At 41.3% G+C, this 19,203-nt stretch overlaps 1 protein-coding gene across 2 annotated transcripts; it reads right to left on the bottom strand.

The window, feature by feature from the left end:
* Positions 1–1,060: 1,060 nt before the first annotated feature.
* On the bottom strand, positions 1,061–18,987 carry macf1b (microtubule actin crosslinking factor 1b). 2 transcript variants are annotated; one of them, XM_046398905.1, is made up of 35 exons: positions 18,146–18,987; positions 14,445–15,181; positions 14,183–14,239; positions 13,877–14,047; positions 13,243–13,409; positions 12,983–13,142; positions 12,786–12,870; positions 12,300–12,544; positions 11,376–11,495; positions 11,164–11,271; positions 10,827–11,045; positions 10,216–10,419; positions 9,886–10,117; positions 9,528–9,754; positions 9,318–9,440; positions 9,137–9,238; positions 8,643–8,744; positions 8,314–8,478; positions 8,027–8,182; positions 7,422–7,619; positions 7,060–7,188; positions 6,777–6,947; positions 6,516–6,671; positions 6,202–6,408; positions 5,993–6,112; positions 5,745–5,914; positions 5,492–5,651; positions 5,070–5,264; positions 3,885–4,010; positions 3,351–3,494; positions 2,913–3,101; positions 2,099–2,213; positions 1,786–1,952; positions 1,505–1,667; positions 1,061–1,258 (listed from the first exon to the last, which is right to left on the bottom strand). In XM_046398905.1, exons 2-35 carry the CDS (start codon positions 15,099–15,101, stop codon positions 1,098–1,100), a joined length of 5,871 nt encoding a protein of 1,956 aa, XP_046254861.1. In that variant the 5' UTR covers positions 15,102–15,181; positions 18,146–18,987; the 3' UTR covers positions 1,061–1,097. The 2 variants fall into 2 exon arrangements, with proteins under 2 accessions (XP_046254861.1, XP_046254862.1); XM_046398906.1 differs by lacking the exon at positions 18,146–18,987 and having other exon boundaries at positions 14,445–16,404.
* Between the last annotated feature and the right edge of the window lie 216 nt (positions 18,988–19,203).

Raw genomic sequence — 19,203 nt, 5'->3', positions numbered from 1 at the left:
AATCACTCAATATTCATTTTATATAAGACAAGATTCTGCATGTTCCCTGGTTAAGCTAATGTGAAACTTGCAATGATAAAAATTTCTCAAACGGATTTTTGTTTAAAAAATGGATGTTGTAGTTTATGTCTTGCCTTGCGTGTCATGGGGCTGGTGGGGGCAGAGGCGCTGCTGTAGAGGCTGAGGCTCGAGTTCGATCTGCTGACCGTCAGAGCCTTAGAAGTGCTTCCTGCAGGAGACAAGTACTTCTCCTTGATCTTCAGGTTGGTCCTGCCTTTCACTGTTGGTGACCCAGCAGGGGAATTTAATAGAAAAAAAAAATTAAATCATTTATTGTAGCCAGTGGATGGTGTCCACAGGATAATTGAACTTGCCAAAATAAGTCAGCAAAAAAAGATCAATATCGAATGGTAAAAATTATTTGCAGAAAAAATTGATAAAATATCAAAACTGTACAAGAAAGAGATATTTATAAGAACATGGGACATGTTTGATTTATTTTTTTCAGTCATTTAACAATACTAAATGCACACAGACAATATCTGATGACTGTACAGTAGGATAGTATTGCTTCAAAGAGAAAACAGAACCTAAAATTCAAGAATGGAAGCAGCATGTGTCACTGTTGATCACTCACTGGAAGTTAAGAGTAGTGTGTTTACCTCTGCAGGGATCATTCTTGACCAGGAACTCATCTAGAGCAGTCCAGCCTCCTCCCACCCTGACCATCAATGTGCTACGCAGGATACGAACCATCCGCAGCTGTTGGGAATCTCCAAACTGCAGCAAATAGACAAAATACATATTGTACATCTAGTTTTTCTGTTTCTTTTCCTGTGTGGCTCATTGGAAATCAGAAGAAGAATAGCTATTTAAATATTTTTCAATCATTGTGTGTAAATGTAACTCACCCTGTATCTGTTGGCACTTATTTGCTCCACTTGAAACCTCCTGGGGCAGTTACACTGTGATACCTGTCGGCTCACCTAAAGAAAGCAAAGAAATGAGCTTAGTAATGAGTGTCTAACAACTTCACAATAAATCAACCACTTGAATGAATCTCACCACATTTGTGTGTTTTCTTATGCAGACACTGTTCATACCTCTTCGTTGATTTGATCTGCGTCTAGTGTTTTCCTGTAGGGGTCTCTGCTGGGGTGAAGTGCACTAACAAATTCATAGTAGTCAATGAAGCCATCGCTGTTCATGTCAAAGATGTTTGCTACTGCGTTCATCTCCAACGAATTGGTAGGAAATTCTAAAGCAGAGGTAGAGGAATGTGTAGAGGAAACAATAAAGGTAAATATGGGAAGAAATGGAGATATTGTCATAACCAACAGTTTTAAGGGTGTGCCAGTGTAACAAAATCAGTGATAATTAAAAATGTACTTATTTAAATTACATTAATTGGGTTGGATTTCTGTTTCAGATGCTTTTGAATTTTATGGTAACTCAAATTGGGTGATAGATGGGGCAAAACTGATTTATTACAAGTGAGTCTTACTGGAGGCAAGGACATAATCAACAAACTCCTTCTGGCTGATGCGTCCATCCTGGTCCCGGTCGATGCTGCGGAACACATCCAGGATCCGTGACTTCAAATGGCTAATCCACTGTATGTAACGCTTTCGCCAAATATTGAAGTCAAAGTTTGCAAATTCCTCCATCTGTCCAGAAATGCAAAATACCACAAGTAGTGAAGTTTTGTAGAGCTAAATTTCTTTCATAACATGTTCAAAGGTTTGTCCGCCTCTAATGTATGTATATTTTCAAAAGGACAATAACCTCTTTGAGTGCTTGCTGGTGTTGTTCCAGATGTTTTTGCCTCGCCACAGCCAGGAGCCAAAGTTTCTGCCACTGACTGACCAGCTGACTGAGCTCTGGGGTGTGGGGGTCAAGGTGCTCCAGGGGAACCGGTACAGTAGGCTGCATTTTCAGATTGCTCCTCCTCTCTGGATTGAGAAACATTAACATAGGAGTCAGGCAACTAACTTCTGTTTAACACGCCATTGGTAGTTAGACAGTCATCAAGTCATCTTTCACAACAATGCTGGCTTTTTTGCATTATGTGATCTGTATTGTTTTCATGGTGACTTACTTGCAAGTGGCCGCTTGCTGGGGGAAACTTGCTGTTTAGAGACACTCTTGTGCTTGCAGGATCTTGTGGCATGCTCAACCTCTGGAAACTTCTTATTTAACTCCTCCATGAATACCTGCATAGAGGAATGATCAGTGATAGCATGGTACAGCAAAGATGTTTCTTAATATGCTGTGAGGGGTCAACTGCCTCGTTACACTGTAAGCTTGTCACACACAATGGAGGTCAAATGGACGCTGTGCCACCATAGGTGATTAGCAAGTAGTCACTAAGATTAGAACATGCAACTGTACTGACGCCCAAAAGTCACACCCAGCCATTTCTGCCCGATCACCTGAGAAACTTCTGCGGAGTAACGCCTAAAAGCAAAACATGTTAGACCAGTTGGAGGTGCCTCAATGATAAATATCTTAATATGCTCATGAAAAGCTTCTCAAAAGTACATTCAAGAAAAAAAATCACTCAGAATTCACTTTATATAAGACAAGATTCTGCATGTTCCCTTGTTAAGCTAACTTGAAACTTTTTTATATGAAAATACTACAAGTAACCACACAGATAAAAGGATTTTTGATTAAAAAATGGATGTTGCAGTTTTTGCCTTGCTTTGCGTGTCATGGGGCTGGTGGGGGCAGAGGTGCTGTTGTAGAGGCTGAGGCTCGAGTTTGATCTGCTGTCTGTCAGCAAAACAGGAAGCTCTTTTAAGGCTCTAAACTGGTGTGTTTAAAGACGGATCCTAATCATTTCCCGGTTAGTATTTGACAGGTTACAAAGATGGTATAGTAGGTAACTCATAGATATGGAAAAGCCATACTGTGTGCTGCTCGATCAGTTCTTGATTCTGCTCTGTGCTCTCAGGCAGAGGCTCTTGGTCTCTAAGGCTGAGGGCTTCTTCTGCCGAGGAGATCCAGTCCAGCAGCCTCTGGACTTCCTCCCTCTCTGCCTCCATTGCTGCCAAACTGGCCTCAATCTTCTGACCCTGCTGCTGAGCCCAGGTCTGAACCTAATCAGAAAACAAGTAGGGAAAGGAAATTTAGCTACACATTCTCCCAAATGTTGACATCATTTTACAGTTTTTTGTTGTTTTGTTTTTTAAGTTACATTTAGAAGTTTAGAAGTTGCTAAAGATACTGAGATAAGTAATTAACTGATAGCAACAAATGGTTTCCTTTTATTTAATGTATTGTATTTAGTCCCTAAGGAAAATATATATATATATATATATATATATTTTTATCATGGAGGCACTGACCTCCTCATAGCGGGTCTTGGTGACACTGATCCAAGATTTTAGGGTGATAATGGAATCTGGGTGACAGAAGGACAGGATCTCCTCACCCAGACAGTGGATGTTCTGTAACTCCACTGCCTGGGCCTGCAGGGCACCCATAGATTCCTTTAGTGGTGCAGGAAAAAAACAGGATTTATTCAGAGTTTTATCCATTAAAACACATATTCTCAAATCAAAGAAAATTATTTAATGATGAGCCATTATCCTGGCATACAAATAAAATTCCATGCATTACAAATGTGTGGTTCATTGTTGATTTCTCTTTTTTTATTGTTTTCTTTTTAGAATTCTTTTTTAAATTGTTAAATATCAATGATTGAGCTTCACTCATGGCATCAAACATGAGTGCAAATATTCAACCTGCTTAAGTTATTAAATCCTTAACAGCACCAGATTGTTGTTCTGCAGTAGACCCTGACCTTTGACCTCTCTGGAGACAGACAAGAAGGGGAGAAGACTTTCCCTAAAGGGAGTGATAAAGTATGTTATACTGACCTTGTGTTGTTTGCAGAAAGCAAGCAAACCTTCCTCCTCCTCTGGTATCACCCCATATTTCAGGATCCTCTCTGCCTCAGTGAGGCGTTCCATGAAAGAGTGGACAAGGCCATCAAACTTCACAGCCTGACAAGAACAAAGGTAAAGGTTTAGATAAGCATAGAGGCTGCCTCTGTTTATCACTTTTTATAAATGGTCACTCTGTCAATTGCTGTTTTTGCTGATGACCACAGTTTCCTGCAACCTGATTTTTATGTTTTGGTATCATATGAGACTTGTAAATGCCCATGATGACTTTTCCAGCATAGCATAATTCATTGTAAAACACAACTACTTCTCATTTTCTCATTTTGTCTGTCAGCATAATTTTTAATTATTTAAATAATAATTGCATATTGACAGCTTCAGTATCTGAACTGAATGTTTCCAAGTGGTATTATTGTTGGTGCTACTGTCATAAAGACTACTGTATTGTTTTCCTTTTTCCCAGTAACAAGTAGCAGTAGCAGCTACTAACAACACAGGACAAAAGCATGAGTTCATCCCCTCATTTAGTTTATAATGGAGACATGAAACCACATAGAAACTGTGTCAGGTTGCCAATCTGACTGGATCACCAGTCAATCAAAGTTTTGTGCAAAGTAGCAGACAAAAATTACATAGAGAGAGCGAGGTTTTTGTTAGGAACCGCTCTAAACACAGGTGGCCTCTTTGTTCTACAGCCCTCACTCTGTGTATTTGTGGAAAGAACATCTCCACAGAGTAATGTATTCAAGCATAAAGCTTGTTTATCGATAGATTAAGGCAAGACCTTAAAAGCGATAAAAATGGATAACAATTCTAACAGAATCATTATATCATCTTGAAACTGCCCCAGATGATTACTTACACACAAGAACTCTTTTTGTATTACACGTTTGCTGAAATTATTGCTTTAAGTGCAAATAGGTGAATTATCTAAATAACTATGTGTTAATTTGTACACATTTCTAGAACAGAAATGAGAAGCCTAAATGTGTATTTTGGAAGATTTCTTTGCATCAAGCTAAAAAAAAAAAATATTACTAAAGCAAAATAGCACAATATGACAAAATTGACCAGTGCGTGGAAAAATCATGTTCTTGCCTGCTAAGTCTGGCCTTAAAAGCTCATTGATTTTTCACTTTTCTTATTTGTGAAAACTACCTGCTGAAGTGCAGCCTCCAGTCTGTCTTGCTTGCTGACCGACAGCTTACACACTGCCTCCCAGCGGCCCTCCAGCTCATCCATCTGCTCCTGCAGCCAGTGAGCATCAGCTGTGCTGCTCCTGGTTAGATCCCTCACAGAGCGCTTCAGGGTCCTAATGCATCCAGCTCGCTTTCCTAACTCCTTTTGGAATGCCTAGGAGGTAAAAAATTTAAAGAGAAACTGCAATTGCATGACAACACTGTAAGGAAACTGTTAAGGTAACTGGTACAAAATATGCCATACCATGCAGGATATGTGGCAACTTAATATAAAGAAATTGTTATACTATTTTGTGTATTAAAATTAATTTTGCAGATGCATAAAAAATTATATAAAATTATCATGGATTCTGTGTTTCTAATGTGTGACAGGTGCCATACCTTGTGTTTGTCTATCAGGTTGTGCACCATGTCTTTGTCTCCACCAACAGGAACATCCTCAGCTAGTTGGGGCTCCGCTCTGTACAGCCAGTCATTCAGGGCCTGGAGAGCGTCAGTGAATCTACCTGAGAACAGCAGTGCTTCCTCCAACTTGTGTTGTCTGAGTGAAGCAAACCAGAAAATTGGGCAAATTTCAAAAATGCTTTTAATGCTTGGTAGAAATTTGAACATGTCCCTACTAACTTTATCATACCTCTCCATGGACTTGCCATTGATGGTGTCCCAAGTGTCTTTGAGCTCAGCCAGTAGATTTTCAAGATGCTGTCTATCGTTGCTGGTTTGAGCTCTTTCATGAAGGCTGCGTCCATTCTTTGAGGTAGCTTCGTACATTGGTCTCTTTGACCTCAGAAGTTTCTGGAACTCCTAATTACAAAATAAGTGATCAGTGAGGGCATTCTAAGCCTATAAACTAAGTTGCGTTCATTGTGATTCCTACTGCACCTTCTGTTCAGTCAGTTGTTGTTTTATCTCCTCGTGGGACACAGCAATCTCTTTATGTGTGTCTAATGTCTGTTCAACCTCCGCCATCCAGTCCACTAACAGGCACCATGATTCATTAAACTGAAATATGAGGTATTAAAACAGATATTATACAAAGGTTTGAGAAAGATAGAGAAGGTCATCCATTTATATTGGAGTAGATGATATACCTGTTTGGCATTCTTCTTGACCTCCTCCAGCATCCTGCCTCTTTCTGAAGCACGTTGCTGTAGCTTTTTGTAGCGATCCTGAACCGTCATGATGAGGTTATGAATGACATCACAGTCTTCTTTCCTGCTCAGCTCTGTTAGTCTACGGGCTGTATTCTCCACTGTGGTCTTCTTCTCACCATGGCCATTCACCTCATTCATCAGTGTCTGTACAGGTACAAGCAATTCATGAACCAAAAGTGAATACCTCCAAAACTGTAGTGTATGTGGAGCACACAAATAGACCGATGACAACAGGGCATAGAAACACCTACTCTATGGTCTCGCAGTTGAGTACAAACTGTGTCCAGAACAAAACTGGGAGCAGGAAGAAGCCCAATAGACTCTTCACACTTGCTCATCTTAAAGAGAAGATCCTGGACATTACTGTGGAACTCCTTAGCCAAACTCAGCCCTTCTGTAAGCTTTGCCTATGGGAAAAGCACAACCCTCAGATATTATCATGCACTTAATAATGATAAATCAACAGGATGACACAGTAATAAAAGTATAATAAAATAAAAGTGTCAAATAACCTTCCTCTCCTGGATTTTGCTGTAAACAGATGCCCATTTCTGTTCAAGAATAGATAAGCTGTGTTCGGTGCTCGATCCCCGGACAACATTGCTGCTCTCCAGCATCCTGTAGATGGCATTCTTCACATCCGTGTAGGCGTGGAGCTTTGACTCCATCTCATTGCACAACTCCTTTCATGGGTGAGAAGGAAAAAGACAGTCTTTGCACATCATTTTTCAAGGGATTATAGCATTTAAAGTTTTTGCACATCTCAATTTATATATTTTGAGAGTTAAAAGTTACCAAGTGTGCATTGAGCCTTTCACTGGCAGAGTCTGGCACACCCCACATAGTTTTAGAGGAGGACATTCTCAGGTCTGTGTTCTCCAGCCACTGCAAAAGATCCTGAATTTCCATTGTAACATCTTGTACCTGCAGAAAACAACAAAATGAATACAAAGATCTGCCATAGTGAGGTGGGTATCAGTTCACCAAGAGTTTAAATTTGAACTCAACTCTACATGATTTTATAATCACAAATTACCAAAAGAGGGCGCAATAATACACAGACAATGAAGCATAAAATCAGTATAGGTGAGATAGTGCAGTGTTCTGCAGTGTTTTGTTGTGACTGTAACAAAATAGATCTGTTTTCCTCTCTTCACCTGACTCAGTCTGTTCTCTAATTCCAGCTGCCTGCGTTCAGTCTCACAGCGGACAAACTCCCAGCTGTCATTGAGTTGCTCCAGCCGAGACTGCAGACCATGAGGGCTGTCTCCGGACCCAACCTCCAGCAGCCCTCTGCCTGCCTGGTTTAGGGACTCCATTGTGCGAACATGGGACATGACATCATTACGCAAGACCTTGGAGAATAAAAAAGCATAAAGGTTAGACATTTACCATGTGTTGCTGGGAGATGTAATTAGTTCAGTGTGTTCTGGTCTTTGTTGTATTAAGACACAGATCATTGACAGACAATTGGAGCAGTGTGTAATGTAGGCTCCACATATATATATATATGGATCTGATGTATATATACAATAAGATATAGACACTAGTAAAACACAATAGTGGATACTATAAGAAGACAGAAGACTGTTAGTCATTTTCATTCAAGGCTAACTGTTTCATGCTATCATGCAAGAGTTACAAAGTTATTGTTCTGAAAGAGCCCTATTACACTGCAGCCAGTGACAGTGTAGTGGTATAATGACAGACTTATTTTCAGATGGTAGTCACTGTATATAATTGTATTAAGGCTAACACCAACCTTGTGTTTGGCCAGCTCTATTTCACAGGTCTGCAGGTCAATACTGACAGGCTGGCTGCCCTGCAGTTGCTCAGCAGTCCGAGACAGCCATGTGTGCAGCTCATCCAGCGTGTTTTGGAACTGACCCAGACCCAGCAGAGCACACTCCAGTTGATGCTGCTGGCAGCACAGGAAAAAAATAAAAAATATTATAAAAATATCTAAAAATATTTTTTTCTTGTGCATATGGGGAGATTACAGTGGCATGCTAACACTAACACTACATAATAATATCTGCATATTTTCACCTGTCTGCCGACAGTCTCTGACTCCAAGCCGTCCCAGCGCTGTCTGAAGTCACAAAGCGGTGAGACAGAGCCTGGTCGCTCTGACCCTGGAGACAGGCGGCACACAAAGCGATGGTTCAGGCTTTCTATCTCTATTTTCTTCTGATACAGCTCTCGCTTAAATTCCTGAAAGAAAAAATAAAAACAGAATATAGACTCACATCAAGGTAGCCGTAGTCACGACTGACATCTTTTACGTCACATATCCAAAAGCACTGTTTCTTTGTAACCAACATATTACAAAATTTGATCATTGCTGGTTATGGGAGTTCTTCGGTGTATGAACTTACCTTGAGGTCACATAGCTGCTCTTTGACTGATTCCAGGTCGGTTCCTACCACAAACTCTTCAGTAGACCTCAGTTCAGCTGACTTCAACCACTCAAAAAGACCCTTTTAGCAAAACAATAAGAGAATGTGCATAATTACATGCGGTATGATCAATCAGCTCTTGTTCCACTGGGCTCCAAGTTGTGTAACTTTAACACTGAATAAATGTTCTTCTCAAGAGCTAAACATGTAACCCTGTTATTATATACATTTCACATAACTGGATATATTTCACATTTTTTTATTATTATTGTTTTGTTTTGTTTTGTTTAAAAAAAAATAGGCTACTGTCTCACACGATTTGCACCATTAAACAGGGAGTAAGAGTCTGAACTTTACTGCTAAAATATAATAAAAACCGGGTTTGTCTTTGGCAGGATGATGTAACACTGTTTGAAACAGCCAGTTGAATGCATATATACATAATAACAACAGTACAGTACACGGGCACACACCTGCATTGTGTCTTGATAATGTAATGCCATCTGTAAGGAGTCCTCCAGCTTTTTGTGACATTCATTCCACAGTTTGCTCAAGTTGTTCCATGTACAATAGAGCTTTAAGACAGTAAAACAAGATTAGTTAACCAACACATCATGAGCTGAAAAATCATTTTATCTAGATTTAAATTCTTACTTCATCGAGACTCTTTGTGACATCTGGTTTGTCTGTATCCCCACATGCTGACATCAGATCCATTCCCAAAACGCCTAGTGTGTCCAGATCTCCCTGTAAACTGTCAATATCCTCCCTGAGAGTCTATAAGTTGAAAGCATGGCAAAAGTTATATAGTGTCTTAACAATGAGAGTCCAATGCATGATTCCTTTAAGGGTTTCCAGACAAACCTGCATGGTTTCCAGGCTCTGGCGGATTGTTTCGGAGTCTGTCCGACTAGCATTAAGATCTAACACTGCCTGCTGAGCATCAGTGAGAGCAGTGGTGACATCACCGACATCACTCCAAAACTTCAGGGCCAGATCCAAGACTTTGAGCAGCCAACTTTCCCTCTCCAGGGCCTGAGTATGTGTCTCATCCCACATCTGGGACAGGCTGGACACTTGTTCCTGGATTGCTAATATCACAAGGATTTAACAAAAATATTGCTTAAAATGGGCCCTTTCCCCACTGTAAACTGCATTGCTACTTGTAGCCCCATGAGTGCTAGAACAATATCATATCTGTATACAAACATGATCACATTACCTGCACCAACAGATCCATCACCAGCTGCCTGGGTGTTAGCCAGCAGCTCATTTGCCTGTGTCTTGACACTACCAAGACCCAGCTCCAGCTTGGACAGCTCAGCCAGCATGTGCTTGTTGTCCTGCAGCTGCTCCTGGATCCTTGGGGTGAGGCCTTGCAGAGAACTGGGAGTCTGTATGCGACTGCGCAGGTGGTCAAGACTCTCTCTGATAACGGTCATCCTCTCATTCAGCTATAGGTACAAGAAAAGTTATACAGTTGTGTATTTGTGAGTATTTGTGATATATTACATGTGTGGAGCTTATAATATTTTCTGCATTATCTTCTCACCTGTGTGAATCGAGGCAAAGACTCTTCAAGTAGATTAGCAGTCTGTTTGACTCGGTCTCTGATGGCTCCATGCTGCCCTTCAGCCTCTCTAGCCTTTCGACAGAACTCGTTCCCTTGAACAGGGTTTAGTTCTGACAAGCGTTTTGCCAGAGAGCATAAGCGTGCAATCAAGGGTCGGTGTTCTGCTATAGACTCCCTCAGACCCTTAGCAGAAGAAAGATAAAGAGAAGGGTTTAATAACAATGTGGCGAGCAGACTTTTGTCAGAAAAAAAATGATTTTAGTTTAATCCTTAAGATATATGGGAGACGATTGAAAGAAAGCACACTGTCTCACTTTTCATGGCATACCAGACAAAAATGATATGCCATTATGAGACACAGGAAAAGTAACCTTGTCAGAAAGTAGATTACAGTAGACTACATAATTACAATGAACTGCACTTGAACAGAAGAGCTCATTTACCCAGAAGAAAATAATGGCAGTTTGTGAAATATAAAAGGACTTCTTTGTTGAACTGGACAAAAAGGGATGGTAAGAAAAAAAAATAGAGAGAGAGAGAGAGAGATAAAAGCTGGCAAACTAATGTGGTTAGGCAGGTTTTTTTTCTACCTGTAAGAGGTCCTGTTGTTCCCGAAATGCCTCATAGCTAATTGTGCTAAGGGAGAGCTGGCCAATTAGGGTTTGAGTTTCTTCAAGCCAGGGTGAAACCTCTGTAAGTCCCTCAGAGAACTGGAGAAGAAGTGACTGAGCATGCTCAAGCTGCAGGACCACATGGGAATTGGTGGCTGAGGTGGTGTTGCATTGTTCCTCCAAAGCTTCTAATGGAGTCTTCATGGAGAGGTGAAAGCAAAATAGTGATAATAAAAAAATAATACTTTAAAACTTAAAAGTACATTATTTTTACATTGTCAATAAATGGTCACATTAAATTTAACAAAGAGAATACCCGCAAATCGCCTGTTTCTCCTTCATCACTGTATGTCAGCAAGATTTCAGCAATCTTCACCATCTTCTCAATATTGAACCTGTGTTGGAGAATCTCCACGGCCAAAATCTGCTCAGGATATAATACATAAACATGTAATTTTTTTTATTTAAAGTGGGAAAAAGTTTACTCAATTAATAAGTTAGAAAGTGCTATTTGTATAGTTTCCTGACCTTCTGCTCATAGAGTTGTTCTGCTATGAGCTCTGGATCCAGATTAATAGTTTTCAGCTTTTCGAGACTCAGTGCTGTGTCTCTGAACCAAGCCATCTCCTTAACCACTGCCTGTTCCAGCTGATGAGAATACAGAGCATTGTAGCATACACCTACTAAAAACATGATACTATTATATCTGAAATTAAATGTCACTTGGCAGCACATTCCGGCAGTAGAATCATTATGCATCATAAATAACCAAGATTAAAGTTAAAAATAATAATATGATTACTGTATAAACTATGCTTAGTGTTAAAATACAATTCTTAAACATTAATGAATGAATTAACCTTGTAAAGTAATAAGAAAAGCAATTGGTTGGCTAGGTAGCTAGTTAACAAATCCAAAAACAGCAAAACTTTTGTTCAGGCGATAAAGCGCGAAGGCACATTTAGTGCTAGCAATCTTCTTTTTTAAATAATACTGAAACTTCCACAGTTTCATCTTCTGTCTATTTTGCCAGTGATGTGGTGGTTCACTTTTACACTGTGATCTGTAGACTTGAGGTTTTATCTTTATCTTTTTAACCTGTTTTTGCTGCTGAGTCAGTTTGGCATACTGGATATACTCTATCCCTCTCAGCTTGATGGAGTGAGTGGGATTTAGCAAAGAGTCAAATAAACACTGTTTGTTACACTATGCTATGCTAAGCTACATAGTTATATCTAACCTCTAACTTTTGTTCTCATAGAAAATTGATATTTTCAGTATTTCAACCATTCTGCTTTGTACCTAGTCTATGGGTGTCAGAAAGGGTATAGATATACACACTAGGATATGGTGGGGTAATCTGTTGACATCGAGTGACATTCCAAGCAGGCTTTAGCCATTTTCCTTGGAAAACATTGCTAAAGCATCTGATTGGCTCTGTTTGAACATTACCCTCTGCCTCTCAGCTGCACATAGTACTGCATCGCCAGCATGTGTTTGTGCCCCTGCTGCCCCCAGGAGCTCCCTCTCGATGCGGCCCAGCCACAGGTGGAGGTCCTCCTGACTAGAGGTACAGCGACTGGAGGCCTCCAGGGCCTGCTCCAGCCTCTGCAGTACATCCAGACTGCTTAGACTCAGCACAGAGCAACGGATACGCAGAGCATCCATCTTCTCCTGTACCTGCTGGGCTTCCTCCTCTGAAAACAGGACAAATCACATAGATAGACAGATAGATAGATAGATAGATAGATAGATAGATAGATACTTTATTGATCCCGAGGGAAATTCAAGCAATTAGCATATCAGCAAACATAGACCAAAATTTTATTTTCAGTTATTACTAAAAATCAATAAAAGACCTGACAGGATACACTTTGATTAATTTATATATTTGTTGTAGTATGCCCACCAATTTTTACCATATGAAGTGATCATCACCTGATATTGCTTCCATCACATCATGTCCTGACTTTTGTATTCTCCCAAGGTCAGCAGTTTTGACTTGAATCTCTTTGACAACAGCCTAAGAAGATGAAAACATAACAAATAACAAAATATTATATAATATCAAATAGCACAATGTAGTTTCACTACATTGTACATCAAGTTGAATCATACAAGTGCAGATTTCTAACCTTGGCCCGATCTGTGGCCTCCGAGAGATGGAGCATTACTCTCTCTGCATTGCGTAGTTCAGCTAGGGTCTGCTCCGAAGATATGAACCATTGCTGTAAGCTGTCTACTCCTTCCTGGAAGAGCTGGGCCCTGGGCAGAATAAGCTCCAGACTCGCTCTCCTGTCAACAACAAAAGTGCGTGTAATGTGAGTGTAATATGTGTATCATGCAGTGAGCCTTGCCAAATGAAAGTGTGGCATTGCCAGTAAAAGTAGCTGACCGTTCCTCTGCCTCTAGCTGTAAGACCTCCCACTTCTGTTTGAGAGTGGAGAGCTTGACCTTTGCCTGCTCCCCCTCCTGTCCTGGGTGGGCCTCCACCAACCGAGGTCCCTCCAGCATCATAGAGTCCATACTACGCCTTCGGTCTGTTAATAGGCGCTGCAAGAGCTATAAAAGAACAGTTAAAACCGTACATCATTATTATCAAAAAAGTTTATATATTTTAACCCAGTTTGGAGAAACAAAGCTTCAAGAAAATTTCAAAAAAACTGACATTTATTGAAGCTCTAGTCTTGTTTTTCTGCCTTTGCATCAGAAAGCTGTGTCTCGTGTGTCAAGCTCACATTGTTAGGGGCTAGGCAGGTTTCATCTCATCCAAAGAGCTCACAATGGGTGTGATTATAGCTGAAAGGTGAGAGACTTCCCTGTTTCTTTTTCATGCCCCCAGGAAAAGCTTATTGTGGCTATGAACACCACCCTTTTACCACTGAATAGAACTGAATTTATATTATTAAGGAACCAGTTAAGCATTTTCCCCTGACCTCAGGAGACCTCTCTATAGGTAAACCTTTCAGGTGTTCAAACATGTTTTTTGGAACAAGAAATGAGGTGATGTGATGTGGGTGATAACAGACCTTTTGTTCCTGGAGCTGTGCTTTCACTACTTTGACCTCTGAAGATGGGGGTTTCTGATTGGCCGTGAGCTCTTCTATCTCACAGACCCATGTGAGCAAAGCTTCTAGGTTCTGGAGAAATGTCTCAGAATCTGTTGACACATCCTTGAGTGCCAAGGCAGATCTTGTTCCCTTGAGACAGACCATAACAAAGTTACTAGTTTGAATAAGTGAAAATAGTGCAGGAAAATGGTTCAAGGTGAGACACAATTAGTTTTACAGTTTTCACAAGACACAAGCAGAACAGATATAAGGACAGAAACACACCCTCCATCTATCCAGACTGGAATCCTGGTCCGAGCTTGAGTGTCCATCACTTTGGAGCTGGAAAATAAAGGTAGTCCACATATAGTTTCAAATCATAAAATAGATGTTTTCAAAAGACCCACCACAACGTTATAGACAAAACACTGCTTTGAAAGAAAGAGTCTAGGTGCAAAACCTTGAGAATTTTAAGTTCAGATGAGAAGAGGAGAGAATGAAATGGAGCATGATATTTGTCGTGTTTGAAAGTTGGATTTTTATCAACCTCAGCGAGTTCCTCTGCAGCACCATTCAGGACTCTAACAGTTCTGGTCACTATGGGGTCTCCTCCCTTTTGGCCAGATGGATACTCTGTCACTTCCACAATTTCAGTTACGATTGTCTCTGTCACCTCTGTCACCTCTGTAACCTCTCGTGATGTCAGGGTCTTCCAGGACCAAGGGCTCCCTTCTCTGGAGTCTCTCCTTTGGAAGCTGGCCCTCCTGTCAGCAGCACTCTTGTCTGGGTGAGCCAAGGGGGATCTAGCAAAGTCTGGAGGCACTGTCCTCCTTGTTAGTGTTCCATTCCTAGATGTTTTTATTGGAGACGGGCTGCTGTGCCAGGCATTATCTAGAGTACTGGTGCTCCTGATTGTGGAGGCAGGAGAGCTGTGGAGAAGTTTGTCTGAAATGGGGGTATGAGTCCCTTCCTCTCTCTTTTGATCAGTTTCCTGAGCCTCGGTGTCATTCTCCATCTCTCTTTCCTTTTTTTCATACTCGCTTTCTTTGTCTTTGACAGCCACATCTGGTTTGGCCTCTCCATGTTGCTCTGGGGGTTGCCACTCTCTTCGTCGCTGGTAGCACTCCTTTAGGAAGTCCTCATCTGACCGAACATGCTTGGACTTCTGGCCCAGGCAGCTGGGCCGGCTGATGAGGTTACCCATAATCCTTCAGCCCAGGGGCTAGTGAGGTAAAAGGTGAGCCAAGGCCCATCGGCCATGCATGCGGAAGGTCCCTCAGCTACCTAAAATAAGACAAGGGGAGCTCTGGGTCATCGTGCAGTGAACAAGTGCTTACTCGGAAAAACTAAAAATATACCACTGTTTTTTTCTTCAAAAGCATAGTTTCCCTCCTTTGAAGTAGCTGCTTGCCACAGCTTACATCTTCAGAAAACTACCATGAGACAAAATTTAACCAGTTTAACACATTCTTTATTTGCAAAATTTCTGTGCCAAAATTGCCCTATTCTTGGTACTGAAAACCACAAAGAACTACAGCAGAGATACTTGGCCTGTATATTCCCTGTCCCTTTGTCTTCTTTTAGAGCACATAACCACATGCTCACCATCTATCTCACATCACCAACTGAAATATTCTGGGCTTAGAAATCAATGTGACAGGCTTGTCGGGGATCCAACTGTTGAGCCTGGCACGGAGGAGTAGTGGCAAACAGCCAGCTCTGTTTCTAACTCAGCCTTGGACCAGTCCTGGGAAACCCATTAGGAATCTGATCAAAAATGACAGCCATAAAAACACAGACATCACCTAATTTCTCTGGGGTGACATGGGGTAGGAACATACGGCGGCACAGAGGCAGTTCGGGATAGCTAGAAATAAGCACTGCAATCAACAGCATACCTTCATTGGTTGGTATCTTTATGGAAAATAAATAATTAATTAAATAAGTATTTTTTTTTAAATAATCAGCAAGGGGAACATAGAGGATACCTAATTGTTCTCTTACTACTACAGTTTATAATTTAAGAGTGAACTAGTGGAAAGATTTTCATTGGCAGTGACAATTTCAAACTGTGTCAGGATGTGTGCTGCTACCTCAGCTCAATGACTTCATTGTTTTGACACTAAGGTTAAAGGTGAACATAATTATGTTGGTCTAGTGGAGCTGAGGTAAAGCCATCAGGAGATCACAGGGAGGGTTGCTCTCGAGGCTGTGCTCTCCCTCTGGGGGGCCGATCCATTCAGAATTACACAGTTCACCTCAGGTAATACTTGGTGACTAAAGATCTGTGATATGGGTCATCAAAGTGGAAATTGGGATGTTGGCTCCAGAAGCTACTGAAACTACAAAACTACAGAAGACGTGGTTTTATAATATTGTATGGGTGCAGTTACATGTTACAGTCATACTGTAGGCAGACAACTTTGTGTTGAATAAGCAGCTCTCTTATGTTTGCCACAGAATCAAATCTTTTTGATTTTTTTGAGTCTCCCAAATATAAAATAAATTATAACTACAAATCTAAAAGTGACCTAGTTTGACATGATGCCTCCTTGTGCTTTATGCTAGTAATTACCTACATCATGCATGTCTCTGAAGAGCAGATGATGCAGTCGGGGGATCCACAGGGGACACAGTCAGATCAGAGAGTGGTGCCCAGACAAAGCCCCAGCCTCTCGATCAATGATTACCCAGTTAGCTCAGATCACTGCCCAGCGGTCTCCTGAGGAGGGCAGAGAGAGTGCTTGTGGCCGTGTTCACATGGGTTAACAATTTGAGAGAGAGAGGGTGTGCCGTGTCTGGTTACTGCACCCCATGTGTGGTTGTTTGCTAAATTACACGGTTGCCTCTACAGTAATCTCACAGCAATGTATGTTATGGTTATGCAATTAGAGTATACGTGGTGCACTACCAGGGAGGTTTTAATATCAAAAAATAAATATGTTAATGTGTCACCTTATTATGACTAGTAGAGTCGGCCACTCACAAGCTAATATACCACATTCTTACATACAAAAAATAAATAAATAACAAAGACAGTCTAATGATTTTATTGGCAGTTTTCAGGAATATAACAATACCATGACCTAAATTATTCTACAATAAAAGCAAACCAGGAAAACCCTCTCAAAATGCCTTTAGGCGGTACCTGATTTGTAACTCTCGCTTTCTAGCATAATGAAACTACAAGGAGAACAAGGGAACCAGAGAACCACCCCTCCATTTAACTCATATTGCGAATGACCTAACCGTCCCATCGCCTAACCTATTTTGAAATGGCCCTTAATTCAGCCCAACCCATTCTCTGCTCTCAGCAGTGATTTATCATACATGACTGCAGTCCATTTCCTGATGAATTTGATTACAACCATAGCATAAGGGTTTCTCCACCATATGGCGAAATAAAAATTAAAAATAGGACTTAATACTTAAGATTGATATTTGTAATATATTATATAGTTTTATATGTCTAATTCTGTTTTAAAATTTTCCAATGGGGGGAACATGTATGTGTATATGTTTTAAACACCTTGCATATCAAAATGCTATACAAAAGACGTCATGATTGTCTTATGAATTCTGCCGAAACATTTACATGTTTCAAAATGCATGGCATGGGTGGGCTTGTAATTAGCAGCAGAACAATAATCATCAATCATAAAAGTAGAAGGCCATGATGTTGTATCTCTGCTGTGTGTCTGCCTCTGTTAGGGGAGGTCCTGAAGTAGTAATCATGGTAGTGGTCTCTAATCAAGGATGGCAGCTGTGCATTCACCCATGAGACTCATAACATTTTAGGGTGGATAATGCACAAGGTCATATGTTCATCTCTGAGACAGTCCTCTAAGCATACAGCACCAAGCTACTGTATAGAATTAAATCATACCAGCATGGCTTTGACTAAATACCGAAAATGGCCATGCCTACTGAGCTATGTTCAAAGGTGGATCAGAATTGTGAATGCTTTTATCAACTTCAAGAAGCTAAAAGGCTGTTTACAAAGAACAAACTGTTGAATCAAATAAAACATACTTACATCAGAATGATCCATTCATAGTTACGGAACATTTCATTGCCTGCTGCACTTTTATATTTCACTTGGTTATAGAAAGCAACAAAAATCCCCCAGTCACAACTCATCCACTGTAACATGGCTCCTTCAGCAAAGTCCAAAACCAAATTCTCCCTGAGCCAATCCTGGGTTACTGGCAGTTTTGGCGGTTTGAAGCTTATGTGAACCACACTTACCCAGAAGCACGGTTGAGCCAAACAGCATGAGTAAAGGAATCCAGCCAGTCCTCAATCACCATTCAACACGAAGAGAAAAAAAACAGCTTTGTTTGAGCATCCTTTGAACGGCCTCCCGGCTCCAACATCCCAAACTGAAGACTCCTCGCACACATACACATGCATACTAACTCCAACGTGCACTCAATCAAGTCCACTCATTCACACATGACCACATATAAACACACTTTCTAAACACACTCACACATGCCCTGATAACTCATGCTTTCCGTTGCCCACAGTCACAGGAAAACAATGTCCTCCTCTCCCCTCACAGAGCACCCCTCCCCTCCCTTCACTTCACTTCTCCTCCCACCAGCTCTGCTCCTCTCCCTTTCTTCTTTGTTGTGGGAGCTGTGATAGAGGAATTCCTTCCTTGTTAACGCCGCTGATGGGATAGTGCACCCAGATGGAGACAATGTATTCCAACGGCTCAGTTGAACTCCCACAGCTTCCAGCCAAGAGCAGTTTTCACATGGAGGTCAGATTGTGCCAGTTCCATGTAACGACAAGGCGGTGGCATTCTCACCAGCGCTGCTGCTGCTCAGGTTTCTCCTGTGCCGGGCAGCTAGGCAGCAAAGTGCCCCCTTTACCTTCCCCAGGCTTTTACTCTCATTCTCTCCCCCTTCCCATCCAACAAAGCCCCTCCTCTGAGTCTGACTGTGGCTCAGAAACTCCACGCTGCTTCTGCTTGAGAAATGGGATGGGTGGGGGGACAAAAAAGAAGAGTTTTCTAAAGACCCCTGGGCTGCCCTCAGAACATTCACATGTTAAGTGACAGCTGCCTCAGCCCACTCCCTCTCTCGACGGCGAGGAAGAGAAGGGCAGGCTACAAAAGAAGGGACCCACACCCACCCTGCTACCCACCCACTCACACATTCACCCCCAACCCCCTTGCAGTCCCCACTTCCCATTCAGAGTCAGTGCAGCAGTCTCCACAGAAGCAACAAAGACAACTAATTACTGTAAAACATCTCAGATTACTTCTCTACTCACTTCTAGCCATTGCAACCCCAGCC

The sequence above is a fragment of the Scatophagus argus genome, chromosome 9 (assembly GCF_020382885.2).
Source record: "Scatophagus argus isolate fScaArg1 chromosome 9, fScaArg1.pri, whole genome shotgun sequence".
NCBI classification, from domain to species: Eukaryota; Metazoa; Chordata; class Actinopteri; family Scatophagidae; genus Scatophagus; species Scatophagus argus.
Note: the sequence above shows the minus strand (reverse complement) of the source record. Positions and strands in the feature narration are given on the sequence as shown.

Excerpts from the sequence above, each read along its gene's own strand:
- macf1b (XM_046398905.1), bottom strand. The coding sequence starts at position 15,101 with ATGGGTAACCTCATCAGCCGGCCCAGCTGCCTGGGCCAGAAGTCCAAG. Across the intron at positions 11,272-11,375 it reads AACAACTCTATGAGCAGAAG|ATTTTGGCCGTGGAGATTCT; the intron begins GTCAGGAAACTA and ends TATCCTGAGCAG. Across the intron at positions 5,652-5,744 it reads AATGGCAAGTCCATGGAGAG|ACAACACAAGTTGGAGGAAG; the intron begins GTATGATAAAGT and ends TGCTTCACTCAG.